Genomic DNA, 19,434 nt, shown 5'->3' on the forward strand with positions numbered 1-19,434 from the left:
AATATATATCTGACTGTGAGTGCGACCTGCTATACAAATTTTCACACCACATGCTTTCATATCGTTTTTAATCAATGTTTACTCATAATATTTTACTTTTTGTGTTTATTTTTTTAAAACAACTAATTGTAATCTACTTTTTTGATCTAGTAGCTTGAGATTTTGAGGTCTTTGGGAAAACTACGAAGATCAACAACATCCTCCCCAATAAACCCAAAAAACGTGGTATGCATTCGAAGGTTATTTAGTCCTACTTCTTATCATCATATATGTAAAAAAGGTTAAATAAAATGGTTAATATTCCTTTTAAAAAATTTTCCTCTAAATTACACGGTATATATATATATATATATATATATGCATTTAAGATTTTATCGCAATCGTTTATTTGTAGATTAAATCTTGATCGTTAATCTAAATTTTCAAATATCTAAAAGATTTTATAGATATTATAATTTTTATCTAAGGAAATTTATTAGGTGAAAAATCTCAATATATTATGTCTTCATTACTATTCCTATACGTGAATTAAATATTTCCTAAACTATTTAACTAAAATCATTTATATTTAAAACGTTTTTTTAAAGTAAACAAAAGAAATTAAATTAATATTTGTGCATCTTTTTTTATTCACAAACTTCGTATTAAAGGTTTTAATCCAATTTAATTTTGAAAACATTTAATTACTTATTATTAAAAAATAGCACTCCTTTTCTTTTAAAGTTTTATAATATATATATATATATAAGTATTCATTATTTCCTGAATAATTTAAAGTTTTCAATTAATATTTGTGAAATTTATAACCAAAAGGTGCATGTAAGGCTACTAAGGAATAAAATTTAAAATAAATTCAAATTTATTTTAGTGGTTTTATTGTAACTCTTAAATTATTTTCATTGTTATAAAAGAGAAAATAAATTTGAAAAATATATACTTAAATATTTTTTTGAAACATAAGATATGCAAGATATCTTAAAAGATCTTATGTAACTAATATATTTTTTAACCATGAATAAAAATAATATACATTTTATGAAATAAAAAATTTGATTGATAACATTTTTTCTTTAAGAACTTATAAGAAAAAATCATTTTCAGAAACGAAAAAGGAAGGAAATAAATTTCAACTAATATTACCTCTTTTACTAACCGATTTTAGATAAAAATGATAATAAATTTAATTTTGGTAAGCATTTAATTAATTTAAACTAAATTTTAAAATATTAAAATAGCATTACTTTGAAAGATATTCTGGTCATCTCTTAAAACAGGTCTCTTAATCGGGTCTTGGAATTAAATCTTATTTTCGAATATCTAAAAGATTTAATAGGTATTATAATTTTCAATTAAGGAAATAGTTTAGGTGAAAAATCTCAGTTTTTTTATGTTTTTCATTAATATTTCTAAATTTAAATATTTGGTACATTATTAAACTTAAAACATTTAATTTACCTTATTTCAAGTAGATTAAAGATTAAATTTTATATTAAAATTGTTTACAATTACAATATTTATCATATTTTCCTTTTTTGTTAACATTTTAGCAGATTAGTTTATCATATACTTTTGCCAATAGTTAAATTTTATTCATAAGGTATTCATAAATAGATTATCCAAATTTATGAAATTGTTATATATCACTTATGTTATCTTTCAACCGATATACAATTTTTGTAAATTATATTAAAAGATTGCATTTTCTTATACACCGTTGAGGTAATGTCCGTGATTGATAAATTTAACGGTTTAGGGAAAATATAATATATACGTACTTATATTAAAACCACACCTAATTACTATTGTATATATTATTTACTTTCTATACAGTTAAAATATACAAATCAACACGCGATTTAACTCTATAGAATTAAAATAAAAATATACAAGACTAATATGTTTATCATATACTATTGAATACCAAATATTAATACAAATCCAATTATATCTTTAGTTTAAAAAACATCATCCGTGCGAAAGCACGGGCCATCCTCTAGTTTTTAAATATTGTTTTGAAAATATTTTCCAAATTAAAAATATCTCTTTATAAATTAATAATTATTAATTTATCGATAAATTAATACTTGTATAAATTAATAGATTTTCATGATCCAAACATTATTAATTTATAGAGGTTTTACTGTACTTAGTACTTTACTTTTACTTTACCTGCTTCTCTCCTCGACAAACAAAATAAATAAATAAACACTTACTTCTGTACTTTCCAGATTTCTTTACTTCTCTCTGTTCGGTAGGTTGTCTAAAAAAAAAACCTCGCCGCCGGAAAAAAAAAAATGGACGGAGGAGGAGGACCAAATCAAACGATTCTCAGTGAAATAGAACGTATGCCTGAAGCTCCACGTCAACGTATCACTCACCACCGTCGAGCTCGTTCGGAAACTTTCTTCTCCGGCGAATCAATCGACGATCTCTTCTTATTCGATCCTTCCGATATCGATTTCTCTTCCCTTGACTTCCTCAACACTCCACCACCACCACAACCACAACAACCACCGCAACAACAAGCTTCTCTTATGTCCGTTGATTCGCCTTCAGAAGAAACCTCATCCAACGGTCTTCCTCCTAAACCTGATGGTGCTCGATTCAGTCGACATGTTCGTAGCTTCTCTGTTGATTCTGATTTCTTCGATGATGTTACTGAGGATCAGTTCGTTGGTAAGTCTTTAGAGGAGAAGAAGAAGAAGGGTAGTAGTCATCATAGTAGAAGTAGTTCTATGGATGGAGCTACTAGCTCTGCTTCGTTTAATCTTGAATCGATTTTAGCTTCTGTGAGTGGTAAAGATGGTGGTGGGAAGAAGAATATGGGTATGGGTGGTGATAGACTTGCTGAACTTGCTTTGCTTGATCCTAAAAGAGCTAAAAGGTATGAACTTTGGGTAGTTTTGATTAAATTTAGTATCTTTTTTGAATCTTGTGTGGTTGAAATTGGTGTTTTTTTGGTAGGATTTTGGCGAATAGACAATCTGCGGCGAGGTCGAAAGAGAGGAAGATTAGGTATACTGGTGAGTTGGAGAGGAAGGTTCAGACTTTACAGAATGAAGCAACAACATTGTCTGCTCAAGTCACTATGTTGCAGGTAATGTTTTTGATATGACTTGTGTGTTAAGGTGCAGCTGATGTGATTTTGGTGAAAGGTTAGTGTCTTAGTGATCATTAGTGAAGTTTTCGACACCATATCGTTACGATATTTGTGTTTATGCAGCTGATGTGATTAGTGAGGATTCTCCTTTGGGAAGTTTCCTGCAATCTTGATTTGTGTTATATTTGACTATATGCTTTGTTCTCGTAGACTCGTAGTTCGTTTAGTTGGTTTAGGCAGCGTATAACTTGTAATTGATGCCTAGGTTGTTTATATTGCTTCTTGGTGTTAGAAAGATATGTTATTGTCATTTTAATTCAGCCAATTGAGATATGTCAACAGTGTATAATGAACAATTGTAAAAGTGTAAGTCTTGTTTGCGCATAAGTGATCGAAGCAGTGGAGGAGTGAAAAATGAAATGATGATTGTCCCAAGAGCATTTATAGTGTTTTGTATATTTCTGCATCTTTACTCTGTATCCTTTGTATATATTGTGTAGAGAGGAACATCAGAGCTGAACACTGAAAATAAACACCTCAAAATGCGGCTGCAAGCTTTAGAGCAACAAGCTGAACTTAGGGATGGTAAGCCATTTTCTTTCATCGAGTCGTTCTCTGAATATATAAAGCAAAGATTTTGGTATGAAAGATTTTGAAGTCACCATATATAACATATCTTGCAGCTTTGAATGAAGCGCTGCGGGATGAACTGAACAGACTTAAGATAGCCGCTGGAGAAATTCCTCAAGGGAACGGGAATTCATACAACCGTGCTCAATTCTCGTCTCAGCAATCGACAATGAATCAGTTTGGGAACAACAAGAACCAGCAGATGAACACAAATGGGCAGCCAAGCTTCATGGATTTCACCAAGAGAGGCTAAGTTTGATTTTAAAAACTCGAAATGTTGGCTCGGTTATAAAATACTTTATATTCATTTTGGGCTACAATATTGGATGTATGTAAGTATGTATGTATGCATGTTATATGGCTTGTGTTAGCTTTGATTGTATGTCTTTGCAGATATGTTTATCGCGATATTGGTCTCTCTAATATATAGTAATCACTTCTGCAACGCATTTAAACGTTCTATCACAAACTTTTTTATTAACCTGACAAATAAATTATGGATTACACAACATTAAATTAGCATCACCTGATGCTGATGTGATCATTGTTTTGAATCCATAACTTGTAAATAAGAGAAACTGACAAAATTTTACGCTGATCGACACCGAATCAAGGATTACAGTGGATAGAGATTTAAAACTAGATGTAGCTTACGACAACACAACAATGCAAACATATGAGAAACCGCGCAATCACTTGTGCGCTGGACAGATGCAGTTGTTGGTTCCTACCTCTGATGCAAGGCATGGAGGCTGAGTTCCGTCCTCGTACCAGACCAATCTGTGTTTGACAAGGTCTTTCAGGAAATCATCGAGCTTCTCGATTGTAACACTTGGCATAACCACCACATGAGCTATATCGCCTTGGCAAGCGAGCTGCCATCTTCTGACAAATTCTTCATCTTTGGGACGTTCAAAGACCACTGTGCTGCTAAGTTCGTTGAGCATGGCGCTGATCCCAGCTTCACGGAGTTTGTCTTTGAGGTAATGCGCGTTTCTCAGACATTTCTGAACTTCTTTCTGGAATCCTTTGTACCCTTTCCTGTTTAAGGTGTACCAGAGAAACAAAGGAGCATGCCCGTTCCTGCTTCCCATGATTGTCGCATCCCTCGAGGCGAGGTACTCAACGTTATTAGAAAGGACTTTGATGTGTTCCATTCTTGTTATCTGAACACCACAAGGCATTGGACACCCAACAAATTTGTGGCCTGAGACACTCACACTCCCAATCGGTTTATTGAACGTGACTTTGGGAGCCTGCAGAAAGAAGAGAAAACACAGCTCAGACCACAATAAGTCTATCATAACAATTTCAATTTGATTAAAAAAAGACTGCACACTTACCCGCTTAACAAAAGGCATCATAAGTCCAAACAAAGCTCCATCACAATGAATATAAAACCTGTCATGAGAAAACCCACACTCTTCAAGAGTTTTGATTACAAGATCAAGATCATCAACAGCTCCTTTAACCGTTGTTCCTACATAAACAAAAGATCTAACCATCAGCAACCTCTCCCTCTCCCAACAAACCAAAACAAACAAAGATACACCAACCTATGTTAACATTAAGAATCGCCGGCTTATCCTTGTTAGCCAACAACTTTTTCCTAAAATCATCGCAATCAATCTCCCCCGAGATAAGCGTATCAACCTTCTCGCACTCCATTCGATACATACGAGCTGCTTTAAACACAGAGTAATGCGATTCACGCGACGCATACAAGATCCCATCAGGAAACATCTCCCTCCTACAAGCATCAAAACACCATCAAATCAAACACCACCAAACAAATCAAATCATATAAATTTGGCAAAATACTAACCCAACTAAAATGCCATGAAGGTTTCCTTCAGTACCACAATTAGTAATGTAACCCCAATAATCATCTCTCTCAATCTCCCAAAGACGAGCAAACCAATCCAACACACCAACTTCAAAAGGCCTTGAGTGTACACCATAGTTACTTTCTATAAACGGATCTCCAAGATTGTTTATCGAAAAATGCTGTAACTGACCAAGCGCACCATAGTCGAAATCCAAATTATATGGATAACCTACACCAGATTCAAAATTCACACACACAAACCAAAACAAATCAGATCAACACAACGATGACGAAGATGATGGATTCAATTCACATTTACACACAAATCAAAACAAATCAGATCAACACAACGATGACGACGATGATGGATTCGATTCAAATTCACAAACAAACCAAAACAAATCAGATCAACACAACGATGACGACGATGATGGATTCGATTCACATTCACACACACAAAACAATCAGATCAAGACGATGACGAAGATGATGACGAAGATGATGGATTCGATTCACATTCACACACACAAAACAAAACTATCAGATCAACAACGATGACGAAGATGATGGATTCGATTCACATTCACACACACAAAACAATCAGATCAACAACGACGAAGATGAAGAAGATGATGGATTCGATTCACATTGACACACACAAAACAATCAGATCAACAACGATGAAGATGACGAAGATGATGGATTCGATTCACAGTGACACACACAAAACAAATCAGATCAAGACGATGAAGATGACGGATTCGATTCGATTCGATTCAAATGATTTACCTAAATGGTATTTGGTTCGTTCAACCAAAGTTTTCCGATAACGAGCGAGAACACTAGCCATATAAGCTTCTTTATCACCAGTAAACTCATCGTTAACCTCCGGTTCCGTTACAGCAAGCGACGTCGTATGAATATTCCTACCGAGAACCATTTCTCTATCTCCTCCTCCTCCTCCTCTTCCACCAGCTCCGTTTGGTTTTTTCAGATTTTCTTCGTCGCCGGTACCGTTAGTGACCGGAGAAGGTAACGGCTCGGCGATGACAGTAGACGTTAAGATGTCGTTGAGGTTCGTCATTGAAAGGATTTGATCAGATTCGAAAGAACCAACCATGGCGTTTAAATAAACAAAGAGGAATCTGAAGAATCTGTAGATCTGAGAGAAGAAGAAGAAGAGAGAGTGATTGGAGGAGAAGCGGTGAAAATGGTGGGACAAAGAGAGAGAGACGCTTCTTCGTTGATTTATTTTTTTTAATTTATAGAGAAGAAAGAGGCAAAATTGATTCTTTGCACAGTCTTCTTCACTTGTGTTTGTTGTTGTGTTGCTCGTGAGATTTTTATTTATTAATAATTATTATTATTTTTAAAGGTGGTCATGTGATTTGAATTGTTTTTTTTTTTTTGTTTTTTTATTATTATGGTATTAAAGTGATTTTTATGGTTGTTGTCAAGTTGTGCTAATTACTATTGAGATTCCTTTTTATTTTATTACTATATTGAGAAATTGGAAAGAAATTTTTTATTTTTGTTGTAAAATAAATGTTTAGTTTGACTGTGGACTTATATATAAAATTTTATAAATTAATAATAATAAAAAAACTATTTATTTTATTCTTAATAAAAAGGTCATATTGTCGGATCCCACATAAGGTTTTTTTTGTATATAAGTGAATTACTACGAATGAATTATCATTTTTATATATATAGAAAAAGATATGTAATTATGTTAGCGTAGTAAATATATACTGAATATAAATTACGTTTTATCAAATGTATCTATCTGTTTTTGATTATATGAATTTTTTAGGAACATTTTTCAATTTTTTTGTTTTATAATTTTTTTGTAACCAGATTTTTCAATGTTTTAAAGAAATAATTAAGGACAAAAATTGGTTTTTAGTTTCTTTTCAGACTAATTGGTTTGATTTCAAAAATAGAATCTTTATTAAAAAAGGTAATAAAAAACCTTGTTATCTATACTATTAATTGAATCGATTTTAATGAAAAATTAAAAATTTGTTAAAAAATTTAAATACATACATATATAGCTCAAACTCACAAAAAAAAAAGAGAGTAAAATATATGATTCAATATAAAAATATCTAGAAATTGTTTTCCACGTTTTTTTGTTGATGAATAAAGAATTTAAACATATTGAATTAAAGGAAAAAATATAATAGTTTAAATGTTTTTGTAGGGAAATATTCCATTTGGTAGGGATAAGTTTATATAACCTAAACTTTTAAATTACTCTAATTTGGAGTATTATTGCTCGTGACTAGACAACACATAGATCTACATCTATCTAAAGACAACCCAATTGGGAGATATTTTATTTATTCGGCATTGGAAATCGTTTAATGTTTAAATAACCAAAAAAAAAAAGCTCCACTTGCTTTCATTTTTTTTTTCATTTTTTTTTCTCTAAATTATTTGCTTTTCTAAAAATGGGTAATGATTTGTATGTTTAGTGTTGTAAATTGAATAATGTTTCTTTCTTTAATTTTACTATTTGATGATATCTAACACTTGGACTATTAAAGTAATAACGAGTTTATCAGAAGCGACTTGATATGTGGACTAGTCGATCACTTGGTCAGAAGTCAAAGACCTCAAGTAAGCAGCATGATGAGACCATCCATGCATTTTAAATTCAGTGGAATCGTCGTAAGAGATCATGATCCAGAAACGCATACCATATTTAACGATGGACTCTTAACTTAGGATTTTGTTAAGAAATGATTTTTATATAAAAGATTTTTTTAATAAAGTCTTATGTTAAGTGCTCACCATTAATTATACTCTAAGATAGTCTTATAATACTCCAAACCGAGATAAATCACTTAGATAAATAAGTCAAATTTTATATGTAGAAATCACTTAGATAAATTTAATAAGAAAGTAATTAAGTTGTTTGTATAATTGTATTAGTATAAAGATTGATCGGAAAAAAATCCCAAATAAATCCAGTAACTCAGATAGATTTAAATCAAGATTTGAATAGTTTCTTGAACCGGATGTATAATGAATTAGTTTTATACTGGTTTTGATAATACTTGATGGTTACAAAGCTTACATATGAAAGTCCCATCATTGAAACCGAATATTTAACGAATTATTTAATGGTTCTAAAATATAAATTTAAAAACCCCATCAAACCGAAGTATGCAAACAGTTTGTTTTAATTTCAGAAGTTTAAAAACTCCAAGCGACGACTAGAAAACATGATTTTTTTGGTGGTTGTATGTAATAGTATTATCATCATCTTTCTCGGTTTAGCTGATCTCAGAAATGTTGTAATTGACTTTCTAATCTTTCTTTAAACCGCGGTTTTTATGAACATGAAGGTATGTAGTACTCAAAGACTGATTGATATGATGACGTGGTGTTGAATGAGTTTAATAAGCTATCTTAATGTTTCATGAGATTATGATGATACATGAAGTGACTGGATAGACCTGACATAAAAGATGAAGCAGTTATTCTACTAGTTATGACGTCTACACAGAAAGTGGTATAAGAAGTTGAGTTGTGCGACTACAAGGTAATACAAGACGTAGTACAGAGAGCATAACTGCCAATGATGCTGAAGCACTACTTGACACAGTTGTGCTAAGAACATGCGAAGTTCCAAAGTAGTAGAGGAGGCAATACGTGAAGTAGTACATGAAGCCGAAATGTGTGACTACTTTGAAGAATTATAGTAAAAAAGTTAGGGATCGACTTAGACAAGCCAAGAGGTAGTTGTTGAGCTTGGATAAACATCTTAAATAGTACATTCATGAGAACATCAAAGAAAAATTTCCTATAAAGTATAAAGGAAATTTGTTAATTCTTATTTGGTGACTCGCGTAAAAATAGAAAAATTTCTATTACCATAGAATAGTAAGATCTAGGTTGAACAATTGTTATAAATACCAAGAGGGAGCTTCATAAATACGACTTGCGCGCCTTAGGGTATTCACGAGAGATGCACACAAAGTGTATGGCGTCACCCCATCAACAAGATAAAAATATCTTTTGATGGTCTTGTTGAAGGTCTACACTAGTCGGAAAAAACAACTAGTGGTAGTCTTCTTTCATACATTGTAATTCTAGGAAAAAATGGTGGATGCCATATAGCAATTGTAGGTTGCGGTTTTTTTTACTTAATAAAGTCTAAACTAGGTCTTCCAGATATAGGTTATCAAAACCCCGTTATCAAAGTCTTTATCTTATTTATTTTATGCTCATACAACTCAAAGTAGATCATACAAGTAGTTGAATTAGTCACACATATGCACTTTCATGATAGTCTTTTGATTTTTGTAATTTAAGATTCATGTTTTCAGTAATAGTAGAATAAATCAATTACTTTTTGCGCAAACATTGATACACAGCAAACTAAATATGAGACCAAAACATAAAAATGCCAAAAGACTACAAGATTCCTTATCCCCCATGGTATAATAAGAAACCAAAATTTTGTGCTTATCACATATCTTTCTTTTTTTTTTTTTTTTTCAACAGCAATAGATGTAACGACTCAGAAGAGCCAAGAGGAGGGAACATTGTTTACATACAAACAAATTTGCGGTTGGACACGTGCTCGATGTGCTAACAAATCCGCCTTAAGATTAGAGCTACGAGAAACTTTTACTAAAAGAAAAGAGGAGAAAAATACTTCCCTATCTGCGTAAATTTCCTCTAAATATGTGACAAACGCCGGCCATTCTGTTGGGGAAGACACCATCTCCACCAGGTCTGAACAGTCTGTAATAAAAGTCACTTCACGTCTCCCTGCTGCAATCATACACTTCATTGCCCACACTAGGGCCTCGACTTCGGTATGTAGTGGCGAAAGACTCCTTCGTAGATTACCTGCACCCATTGTAGGTTCATCCGTTGTGGACGTACAATACCAGCCTAAACCTGCAAAATTGTCACCATCCTTCCAAGAGCCATCCACAAAACATGTATAGCCTGGATAACAAATACTGGAAACCTCGGGAGCTTGGGTTGAACCACAAGGTATACCAGGTTCAACATCCGCCTTCTCCTCCGCCTGCGCAGCCATCCATAACTGTGCCTCACTCTCTGCCAACCGTAGGACCTCTCTTGGATCCCTATCTATATTATCAAACACCTTTTCATTTCTTGCTTTCCAAATGTACCATAGAATCCAAGGATACATCGAACCATCTGAATCCTTTGGTATTCGCCAAAACAAATAGTCCATATTCGCGTATATCACATATCATAAACTAGTATATCATTATTTCGTGTGATTCATCAATTATCAATTTTGTACATATCACAAAACTCAATTATAGCATATTTGTTTTTTAGATATATAGAATTAAATTTTATTAATTAAATTTTTCAAATTTTGACTGAATAAAAAAGTGAAATACATTGAATTGAAAGATAAGATTGATGTATTCAAATCAATAGAAGATTTTGTCTTAAAAACAAAATCTTGTAATTTTAGGTAAACTCTATCATCAATATTATACCATTTCCTATGAAATTTAATTTTAATAGGTAACTTTTAAAATTTTGATTGAATATAAAAGTGAAATATATTGACTAAAAGATAAGATTGGTGTATTCAAATTAGTCAAAGTTATTAAAAAGAAAATCTTGTAATTGTGATAAGAAATCTTTGGTTACATCATCTTCAACCTTTAAAATATATATTTCCTTTCCTCCTTAGGTTTATGTCATATAAAACATATTGAATCTCTCTATTCACTAAACATCAAAAACATTGAGGAATTGGTTTCAAAACTTCACAAAGACAAGAATCTGATTTCGGAGTTACAATATGGTACCCTTCTAACTCTTCTAACTCAATAATGTTTTATGTTTTGGTGATTGGTAATTCTATTGTTCATCCTTATTATGATGAAAATGTTCTCACCTAAGCCATCTGCTTCACTCGAAATTTTCTTTTTCTTTATTTTTCCTTAGTCTCAAGTTAATGTTTGTGAGGTTTGCGGCGACCCCAGCAGCGAAGAAATGTTAATACGTTGTGACTCTTGTAAGAATTCGATTATTCACCGGTGAGTTTGGTTCTTGATCTCTTCCCACGGCTGATTGATTTATGATTGACTCATATATTTCATTTTCTTTAGAGTTCTTCTTATGTTTTTACAACTCCTTTGGTGTTGTGGTTTGTTCTTGGTGCTTTTAGAAAACGTTTTCTCTTGTTTTTCTTCAGCTATTGCATGGTAAAAGAGCCAAGTCCTTCTATAGAATGTGTAACTTGGATCTGTGAGGATTGTCATGGGAGTGACAACGAGTCTGATGAGAATGACAACAACCCTGATGAGAGTGACAACGAGTCTGATGAGAGTGAGAGCGAGTCTGATCGTAGTGAAGTTACTTCATGTGAGGACTATGAGGGGAGTGACTTCGACTCTGATAGTGAATTTGATTATTTTCCAAATACAAGATATCTATGGTATAAGAGTTACAAAAAAAGAAGAAAGAAAGAATAACATCAACCTTAGCTGTTGAGGACCATATTGAAACCATTAACGTGTCTTCTTTATGAGTTGAAGAAGATGTTAAAAGTGATCTAAGAGATTTGTGTTCATGTTATTGGCTATAACTTTTGTTTGTTCTTTAAGTTGCAAAAAATAAAAAGAGACTTTTTTGAAAAATTGTAAAATTGCGACAAAATAAATACTTATTTCTTGTATTATTTATAGAGGTAAGTCTCGAAAAACCAAAAAAGAGAACAATGTTACAAAGACATGAATTAGATCAAAGATTAATTACTCTACAAAAGATATATATATATATATATATATATATATATATATATATGTTCTCTTTGCTATGGATAATGGAGTTATACCATATTGAATCGGATTGTTTAAGTTTTTTAATCATGGTGATAAATACAGCCTTTGAGACTTTCATTCGTGTGCTCGAATCAAAGCCAAGACTATAAGATACTAAACTTATGTAGTTTTTTTTTTCTTATAATTTAACATGTCTACTTATAATGATTCAAGAATAATATAAGTTACACTTATTAGATGATGAAACAAAATCTTAGTGATAAGATTTTTGTATATTAATGGATAAGAGTAAAATATATAGAAAGGTAACAAATCTCTAGTTACAACGTATCTAATTTTAAATTGTGATGTTTTTTTTTCTTTTTGCAGTCAAACGAGATTTTTTTTTCTTTTTTTGCAAAACATAATTCTTGATTCCTCAATCCTAAAAGGAGATAAAGAGTACAAGCTCATCAACCTAAAGGTTGGGTACAATAGGTTAATAAAACACAAGTTTACAACAAACATGCATAAAGCTGTGTTGATAGATCCATAGGAGGCAAAGGCTACAACGTAACATGCATCAAATGAGATCATGGTGTGTCAAAGACACTTCCCCGAATACATCGAGAAATTTAACAATAGTCACTATCACAAGATTTCGTGACGTTGTAAAAAGGCCTTTAGGTTCAGTGGTTGTCGGAGCAATCAACTTTGAGGTAGCTAAGGGACTTGAACAAGTTCTCTCCACAAGGGGGGAAGGCGGAGAGGTTCTCTCCATGGTGGAGGAGCAGAGCCGTCGATGACTACAAGCAGGACAAGCCCATGGTTGCGGCCTTTAAAAAGTAAATAAGATTTCGGCCGATATTTTAAAAAGTTTCAGTAGCTGAGTTGGTTATTCCTTCACTTTAAATGTTATAGATGCTATGTTCGGCCCATCTTGTGTTATTTTCTTTTTTTTTTAAAGTCTTTTTAAACTAAAAATCTTATTTGTAGAAACCCAAAAATATTTTTTGCTTGTAGCCCATTTAATATTAGTGACGGTTCTGAGGAGGAGGATGGATGCAAAAGACCCTCAAACCTCAAGGTCAGATAAGAATAGAGTTTTAACAATGAAACTAGGTTTGGGATGTCTTTGCAATTGGACACATGTTAGGTGAGGGAACTGGATCCAAAACCTTAGGATATGGGGTAAGAGAGTTGCAGTCAAATGTAAATAAACCATTTATCTCATTTTATAGTAGTAGTGACTCATTTTGATACATAGTTCTCATATATACACACTTATATTACTTCTTCACACTTCCCCTTGAAAAAGTTTTGTTATCGAATTTTGTATGTGGTAAGGTTATGTTTCTAAATGTAGGTTTTATTAGGTAATTCTAATGTTTATCTTGCAAAGAAATGAGAAGCATGCTGCGTTATTGTTGTTGAATTTAAATAAAATGAATAGTTTTATGGCGCAAAAAAAAAAATTAAAAATTTTAATTAAAAATATATAATAATAGTTTAACTTGATATTTTTTACTTCTAACGCAGCAAAAAAATCTACATCTAAATCTATCTGAAGACAACCTAATTGGGAGGTATATATTCGACGTTAGAAATCGTTTACTGTTTAAATAACCAAAAAAAGAACTACACTTGCTATCAATATTTTTGGTTTTTTTCCTTTCTCTACTTTATTTGCTTTCTAAAATGGCTCAGATTTGTATCTTTGGTGGTTTTTAATTGAATAATGTTAATTCTTTTATTTTACTGTTGATGATATCGAACACTTGACTATTAATCTATTAAAGTAACAACGAGTTTATAGGAAGCAACTTGATATCGAAAATAACAAAACATATACATATGTGCATTGTGAAAGTAAGAAAACTATTGATATGTATAGAAACTGGGACATAAACTGAGACACAAATTGAGACACAAACTGAGACATGGGTTTCTTCAAAAACAAAACTTCCTTATTAGAGAATCTGTTTAGTAAACTTACAAGTATCACTCAAACAATTATCTAATCTCTCATGTTCATGGATCTATACACAATCCAAGAACCTCTCAAGACAAACCCCTTAGCCCCCTTAAGCGTTATGCTTTCTTACAAGAAACCACACAACCTTAGTGTCTAAGAATTCTCTTACTCTTTTTTTCTAACCTCTACAAAGGCTTAACACCCCTATTTATACACAATAGGTCGTGGCCATACAACCCTAATTTCCTATTCCAACTCTAGTAGGAATTGCCAAATCTCTTGTGAATTTCCTTTTCTTTTATGGAATAGGAAATTCCTCTTCATGTTTCCTTTTCTACATAAAAGGAAACTCTTCAAGCTTCTAGACTCCTCTCCAAGCTTCTGAAACTAACATCATCTGCTTCGTTGAACTACTTCATGTAGTACTGAACTAGTACAGATACTATGTCAACAACTTCATCTTCATTCTTCACCTTGAATTAAAACTCAATTAAGAATATATCAACACACTGGTCGATCACTTGGTCAGAAGTTAAAAGACTCAATCATGTAAGCAGCATGATGAGATCATGTAAGCAGCATGATGAGGCCATGATGTTTCATGTAAGCAGCATAAGGTTCTCTACTGCAGAAACTTAGCTGCAGATTCGGCGTACTGGATTGCAAGTGAGTTGGTACAAGGACATCTTATTTTCTAACTCTATCCCAAAGTGTTCTTTCATGCTTTGGTTAGCTGCTCAGAATAGGCTCACAACATGGGAGAACCCTGCATGTTTGCTCTATAAGGCACCATTGGAGACATTACCTCATCTTTTTTTTTTCCAGATATCCTTACTCTCCATGGGTTTGGCAGGCTCTATCTCGCAAGCTCTTGGCTGGCCACTTCCCTGCTTGCTTTGCTCAGGTTCTAAATCTGCGCTCAGACCAGACTATCAAAAGTACCACTTGTTTCCTACTGTGTATTGTCTTCCAAGCATCAGTTTACACGCTTTGGATGGAGTGCAACTGATGCCGACATGGAAACATGCCAAGCACTATAGACCAGCTTATCCGATTTTTAGACCGTATGGTCCGTAATAAGCTTCTCTCAATGCAAGAAAATACAACAAAGTTTGGTGACGGATTACAACTTTGGTTAGCTACCCGTAGCTAATCTCTCCTACTTTCCAAACGTTTTTTTATAGTTTTTTATGAAATTTAATTGATACAAGGATGTATTTATTGTAAAAAGAAACTTTTTATTCATTTACATGCATTCAAACAAAAAAAGCATATGTAACCATCCATGCATTTTAAATTCAGTGGAATCGGCGTAAGGGATTATGGTCGAGAAACGCATAACATAGTCTTAATACTTCAACCCGAAAATAAAAATAAGTTCATGAACATATATAAGTCAAGACAGTAATAGTTTTTGTTTCTATCTTATTCGGTTTTGACGACATTTGATAAGTTTAAAGCTAAATTTGAAAGTCCAAGCACTCAAACAGGATCTTTGATATGTTATTTGGTCTTTTGTGGTCTTGACAATATTTGATGGTTCCAATTTACAAAGCTTAAATTTGAAAACCCCATCAAACCGGAGTATATGCAGACAGTTTGTTTTAATTTCAGAAATTCACAAACCCCAAGTGAAGACTAGAAGACATGATTTCGGCATCTATAGATTTGTCATCTTCTTTATTTTTAAGCTGTTTTGGTATATATGTCTAGTTGTCTCTAATCTCTACTGTATATTTTATTTACGTTCTCACTATTAATCATTCTTGCTACTTTGGTTACAAAATTATTTAATAAATTATACACTACAAAAAAAAATGTTTGGCTTATCACATATTATAAACTAGTATATTATTATTTAGTCCTTTTGTGTGATTCATCGATTTTATTACCTTGTTAATTTTGTACATATCACAAAAATCAATTATATCATTTGTTTTTTTATATATAGAATTTAATTTTATTAATTAAAGTTTTCAAATTTTGACTAAATATAAAAGTGAAATACATTGAACTGATAGATAAGATTGATGTATTCAAATCAATAAAAGACTTTTTTTATAAAAAAATCTTGTAATTTTAGGTAAACTCTATCATCAATATTATAGCATTCCCTTTTATGTATATTGAATTTAATTTTAATAGGTAACTTTTAAAATTTTTATTGAATATAAAAGTGAAATACATTGACTAAAAGATAAGATTGGTGTATTCAAATTAGTCAAAGTTATTAAAAAGAAAATCTTGTAATTGTGATAAGAAATCTTTGGTTACATCATCTTCAACCTTTAAAATATATATTTCCTTACCTCTCCTTATGTTATGTCATATAAAACCAATTGAATCTCTCTATTCACTAAACATCAAAAACATTGAGGAATTGGTCTCAAAACTTCACAAAGACAAGAATCTGATTTCGAAGTTACAATATGGTACCCTTCTAACTCTTCTAACTCAATAATGTTTTATGTTTTGGTGATTGGTAATTCTATTGTTCATCCTTATTATGATGAAAATGTTCTCACCTAAGCCATCTGCTTCACTCGAAATTTTCTTTTTCTTTATTTTTCCTTAGTCTCAAGTTAATGTTTGTGAGGTTTGCGGCGACCCCAGCAGCGAAGAAATGTTAATACGTTGTGACTCTTGTAAGAATTCGATTATTCACCGGTGAGTTTGGTTCTTGATCTCTTCCCACGGCTGATTGATTTATGATTGACTCATATATTTCATTTTCTTATGTTTTTACGACTCCTTTGGTGTTGTGGTTTGTTCTTGGTGCTTTTTGAAATATTTTTCTCTTGTTTTTCATCAGCTATTGCATGGTAAAAGAGTCGAGTCCTTGTATCGAATGTGTAACTTGGATCTGTGAGGACTGTGATGGGAGTGACAACGACCCTGATGAGAGTGACAACGAGTCTGATGAGAATGAAAGCGAGTCTGATCGTAGTGAAGTTGATCATACTTCATGTGACGAATATGAGATTGGTGACATCGACTCTGATAGCAGTGAAATTGAATATATTCCAAATACAAGATATCTATGGTATAAGAGTTACAGAATAAGAAGAAAGAAAGAATAACATCAACCTTAGCTGTTGAGGACCATATTGAAACCATTAACATGTCTTCTTTATGAGTTAAAGAAATGTTAAAAGTGATCTAAGAGACTTGTGTTCATGTTATTGGATATAACTTTTGTTTGCTTTTTAAGTTGCAAAAAATAAAAACAGATTTTGAAAAATTGTAAAATTGCGACAAAATAAATACTTATTCCTTGTATTATTTATATAGAGGTAAGTCTCATGAAACCAAAAAAAAGAGACATGAATTAGATCAAAGATTAATTACTCTACAAAAGATATATATGTATATATATATATATATATATATATATATATATATATATATATATATGTTCTCTTTGCTATGGATAATGGAGTTATACCATATTGAATCGGATTGTTTAAGTTTTTTAATCATGGTGATAAATACAGCCTTTGAGACTATCATTCGTGTACTCGAATCAAAGCCAAGACTATAAGATGCTAAACTTATGTAATTTACCATAGTTTTTTTTTCTTATAATTTTACATGTCTACGTATAATGATTCAAGAACAATATAAGTTACACGTATTTGATGATGAAACAAAAAATTTAGTGATGAGATGTTTGTATATTAATGGATAAGAGTAAAATATTTCTCGAAATGGTAACCAATCTTTAGGTGCAACGCCTCTAATCCTAAGTTGTTACGTTTTTTTTGCACTCATCAAACGAGTTAATAAAGGGCGAGTTAAACATATGTACTCAAAAGATCAGAAAACTAAAAGAAAAGAAGTGATAACATAAAAATTAGATCTCTCTCCTCAAGTCTAACGAAGTTACTCTACTAGCCCTAACACGATTTAACAAAAATAAAAACCTAGCATTTGCTAAATAAGGTACCTACTGCGGCTATAGATTTTCTGCACAAATCTCTGACTTCTTCAGGCTTGGGTCGACCTTGGGGAGAATAAGATTTTGGGCAAAAATAATGATGATTTTGGATTCGATAGAAGCTAGCCTATTCAATTGCTTATTTATTAGATGAGTAAGTCAGTTGCCTGAACAACATCTCTCTGAACAACTAACAACATTACTCATCCTTTTGGTTTGATTCACTTGAGCAAGAATAAAGACACAGAGAAATAAAAAAAAAACTTGTAAGAATTTATGGCTATCATCTGCTACTTACTGTCTTTGTTATAGAGTATTCAATGCTGTTCAACTTTAGTGGCGATTAAAAAAGGTGCTTCGATAACTTTCGTGTCTGTTCGCTAACATTTTACTTCTACGTTTCCTTTACAGGTCTCCAATGGCGATGGTTGTGAGGTTAGTACGGGGCGAATCAAAAATAGACGAAGAAGGAAACTATGAACACGTGTTTTAGACACAAGCCGTCTAAAACAATGTGATAACGAAATTGTTACTTGATAAACATGCGAGTTCGGTTGCTGCAACAGGAAAAGAAAGGGCCTTGGAAAAGGGTCCAGGCCAGTACGACCCAGCAAACAACAGCAGCCTAAACCTAAATCTTTGCACGGCTGTTGGGGAGGGTAGTCAGCAAAACGTGGTGACGCTTTCATCAAGCGATTCAGGACCTCAACATCTCAGTCATCAAGTGTATCGTTCCCGACCGACGCGTTATTGTCCGACCCATACGAAGATGATATTATGGGTAAGATAACTCAAATTATATCATGATAATATATGTTTTACATAGATATAAACTAACTTATTCGGTATTCTTCATTGTGCAGAGGAAAGCTTGATAGCACTTTACTAATCCGAATCAGATGGGGCGATATCCAAAACTCCACTCTAGGCTATCTAGACTGATAAGACAAGAGATAAAAACTATTGAGGTAAAAAAAAAAGTGAGCATAAGTAATCAAATATGGAGGAAAAAACATGACATATGTTCATATAAAGCCAGAGTTACATAAATATTTTTATAACTATAATTTTGGTTTTGGAACTTTTTAAGGTAACATGTATATTAACTTATACTAACACTCAACCCGATTCACATTTGTAGGTTTATCTCATGGCTTCACATGCGTTGTGCACTTGAAAAAGAACATA

The 19,434-nt window shown here is 32.3% G+C and overlaps 4 protein-coding genes across 4 annotated transcripts; 3 read left to right on the top strand and 1 right to left on the bottom strand.

Annotated features, from left to right (window-relative positions):
* Window positions 1-2,241: 2,241 nt before the first annotated feature.
* LOC17897241 (transcription factor VIP1) lies at window positions 2,242-4,140 on the top strand. The gene is made up of 4 exons (XM_006305238.2): window positions 2,242-2,884; window positions 2,965-3,097; window positions 3,601-3,685; window positions 3,784-4,140. The coding sequence occupies exons 1-4, from the start codon at window positions 2,295-2,297 to the stop codon at window positions 3,981-3,983; spliced, it is 1,008 nt and encodes a 335-aa protein (XP_006305300.1). The 5' UTR covers window positions 2,242-2,294; the 3' UTR covers window positions 3,984-4,140.
* A 47-nt stretch (window positions 4,141-4,187) lies between these two features.
* LOC17897012 (serine decarboxylase) lies at window positions 4,188-6,801 on the bottom strand. Its single transcript, XM_006307136.2, has 5 exons — window positions 6,348-6,801; window positions 5,556-5,787; window positions 5,287-5,480; window positions 5,074-5,210; window positions 4,188-4,986 (listed from the first exon to the last, which is right to left on the bottom strand). The coding sequence occupies exons 1-5, from the start codon at window positions 6,676-6,678 to the stop codon at window positions 4,423-4,425; spliced, it is 1,458 nt and encodes a 485-aa protein (XP_006307198.2). The 5' UTR covers window positions 6,679-6,801; the 3' UTR covers window positions 4,188-4,422.
* A 4,499-nt stretch (window positions 6,802-11,300) lies between these two features.
* LOC111828688 lies at window positions 11,301-12,146 on the top strand. Its single transcript, XM_023777221.1, has 3 exons — window positions 11,301-11,373; window positions 11,517-11,608; window positions 11,767-12,146. Exons 1-3 carry the CDS (start codon window positions 11,371-11,373, stop codon window positions 12,044-12,046), a joined length of 375 nt encoding a protein of 124 aa, XP_023632989.1. The 5' UTR covers window positions 11,301-11,370; the 3' UTR covers window positions 12,047-12,146.
* A 4,539-nt stretch (window positions 12,147-16,685) lies between these two features.
* Window positions 16,686-17,516, top strand: LOC111828664. The gene is made up of 3 exons (XM_023777156.1): window positions 16,686-16,741; window positions 16,885-16,976; window positions 17,122-17,516. Exons 1-3 carry the CDS (start codon window positions 16,739-16,741, stop codon window positions 17,387-17,389), a joined length of 363 nt encoding a protein of 120 aa, XP_023632924.1. The 5' UTR covers window positions 16,686-16,738; the 3' UTR covers window positions 17,390-17,516.
* Window positions 17,517-19,434: the final 1,918 nt, after the last annotated feature.

The sequence above is a fragment of the Capsella rubella genome, unplaced genomic scaffold, assembly GCF_000375325.1.
Source record: "Capsella rubella cultivar Monte Gargano unplaced genomic scaffold, Caprub1_0 scaffold_1, whole genome shotgun sequence".
Classification (NCBI taxonomy): Eukaryota; Viridiplantae; Streptophyta; class Magnoliopsida; order Brassicales; family Brassicaceae; genus Capsella; species Capsella rubella.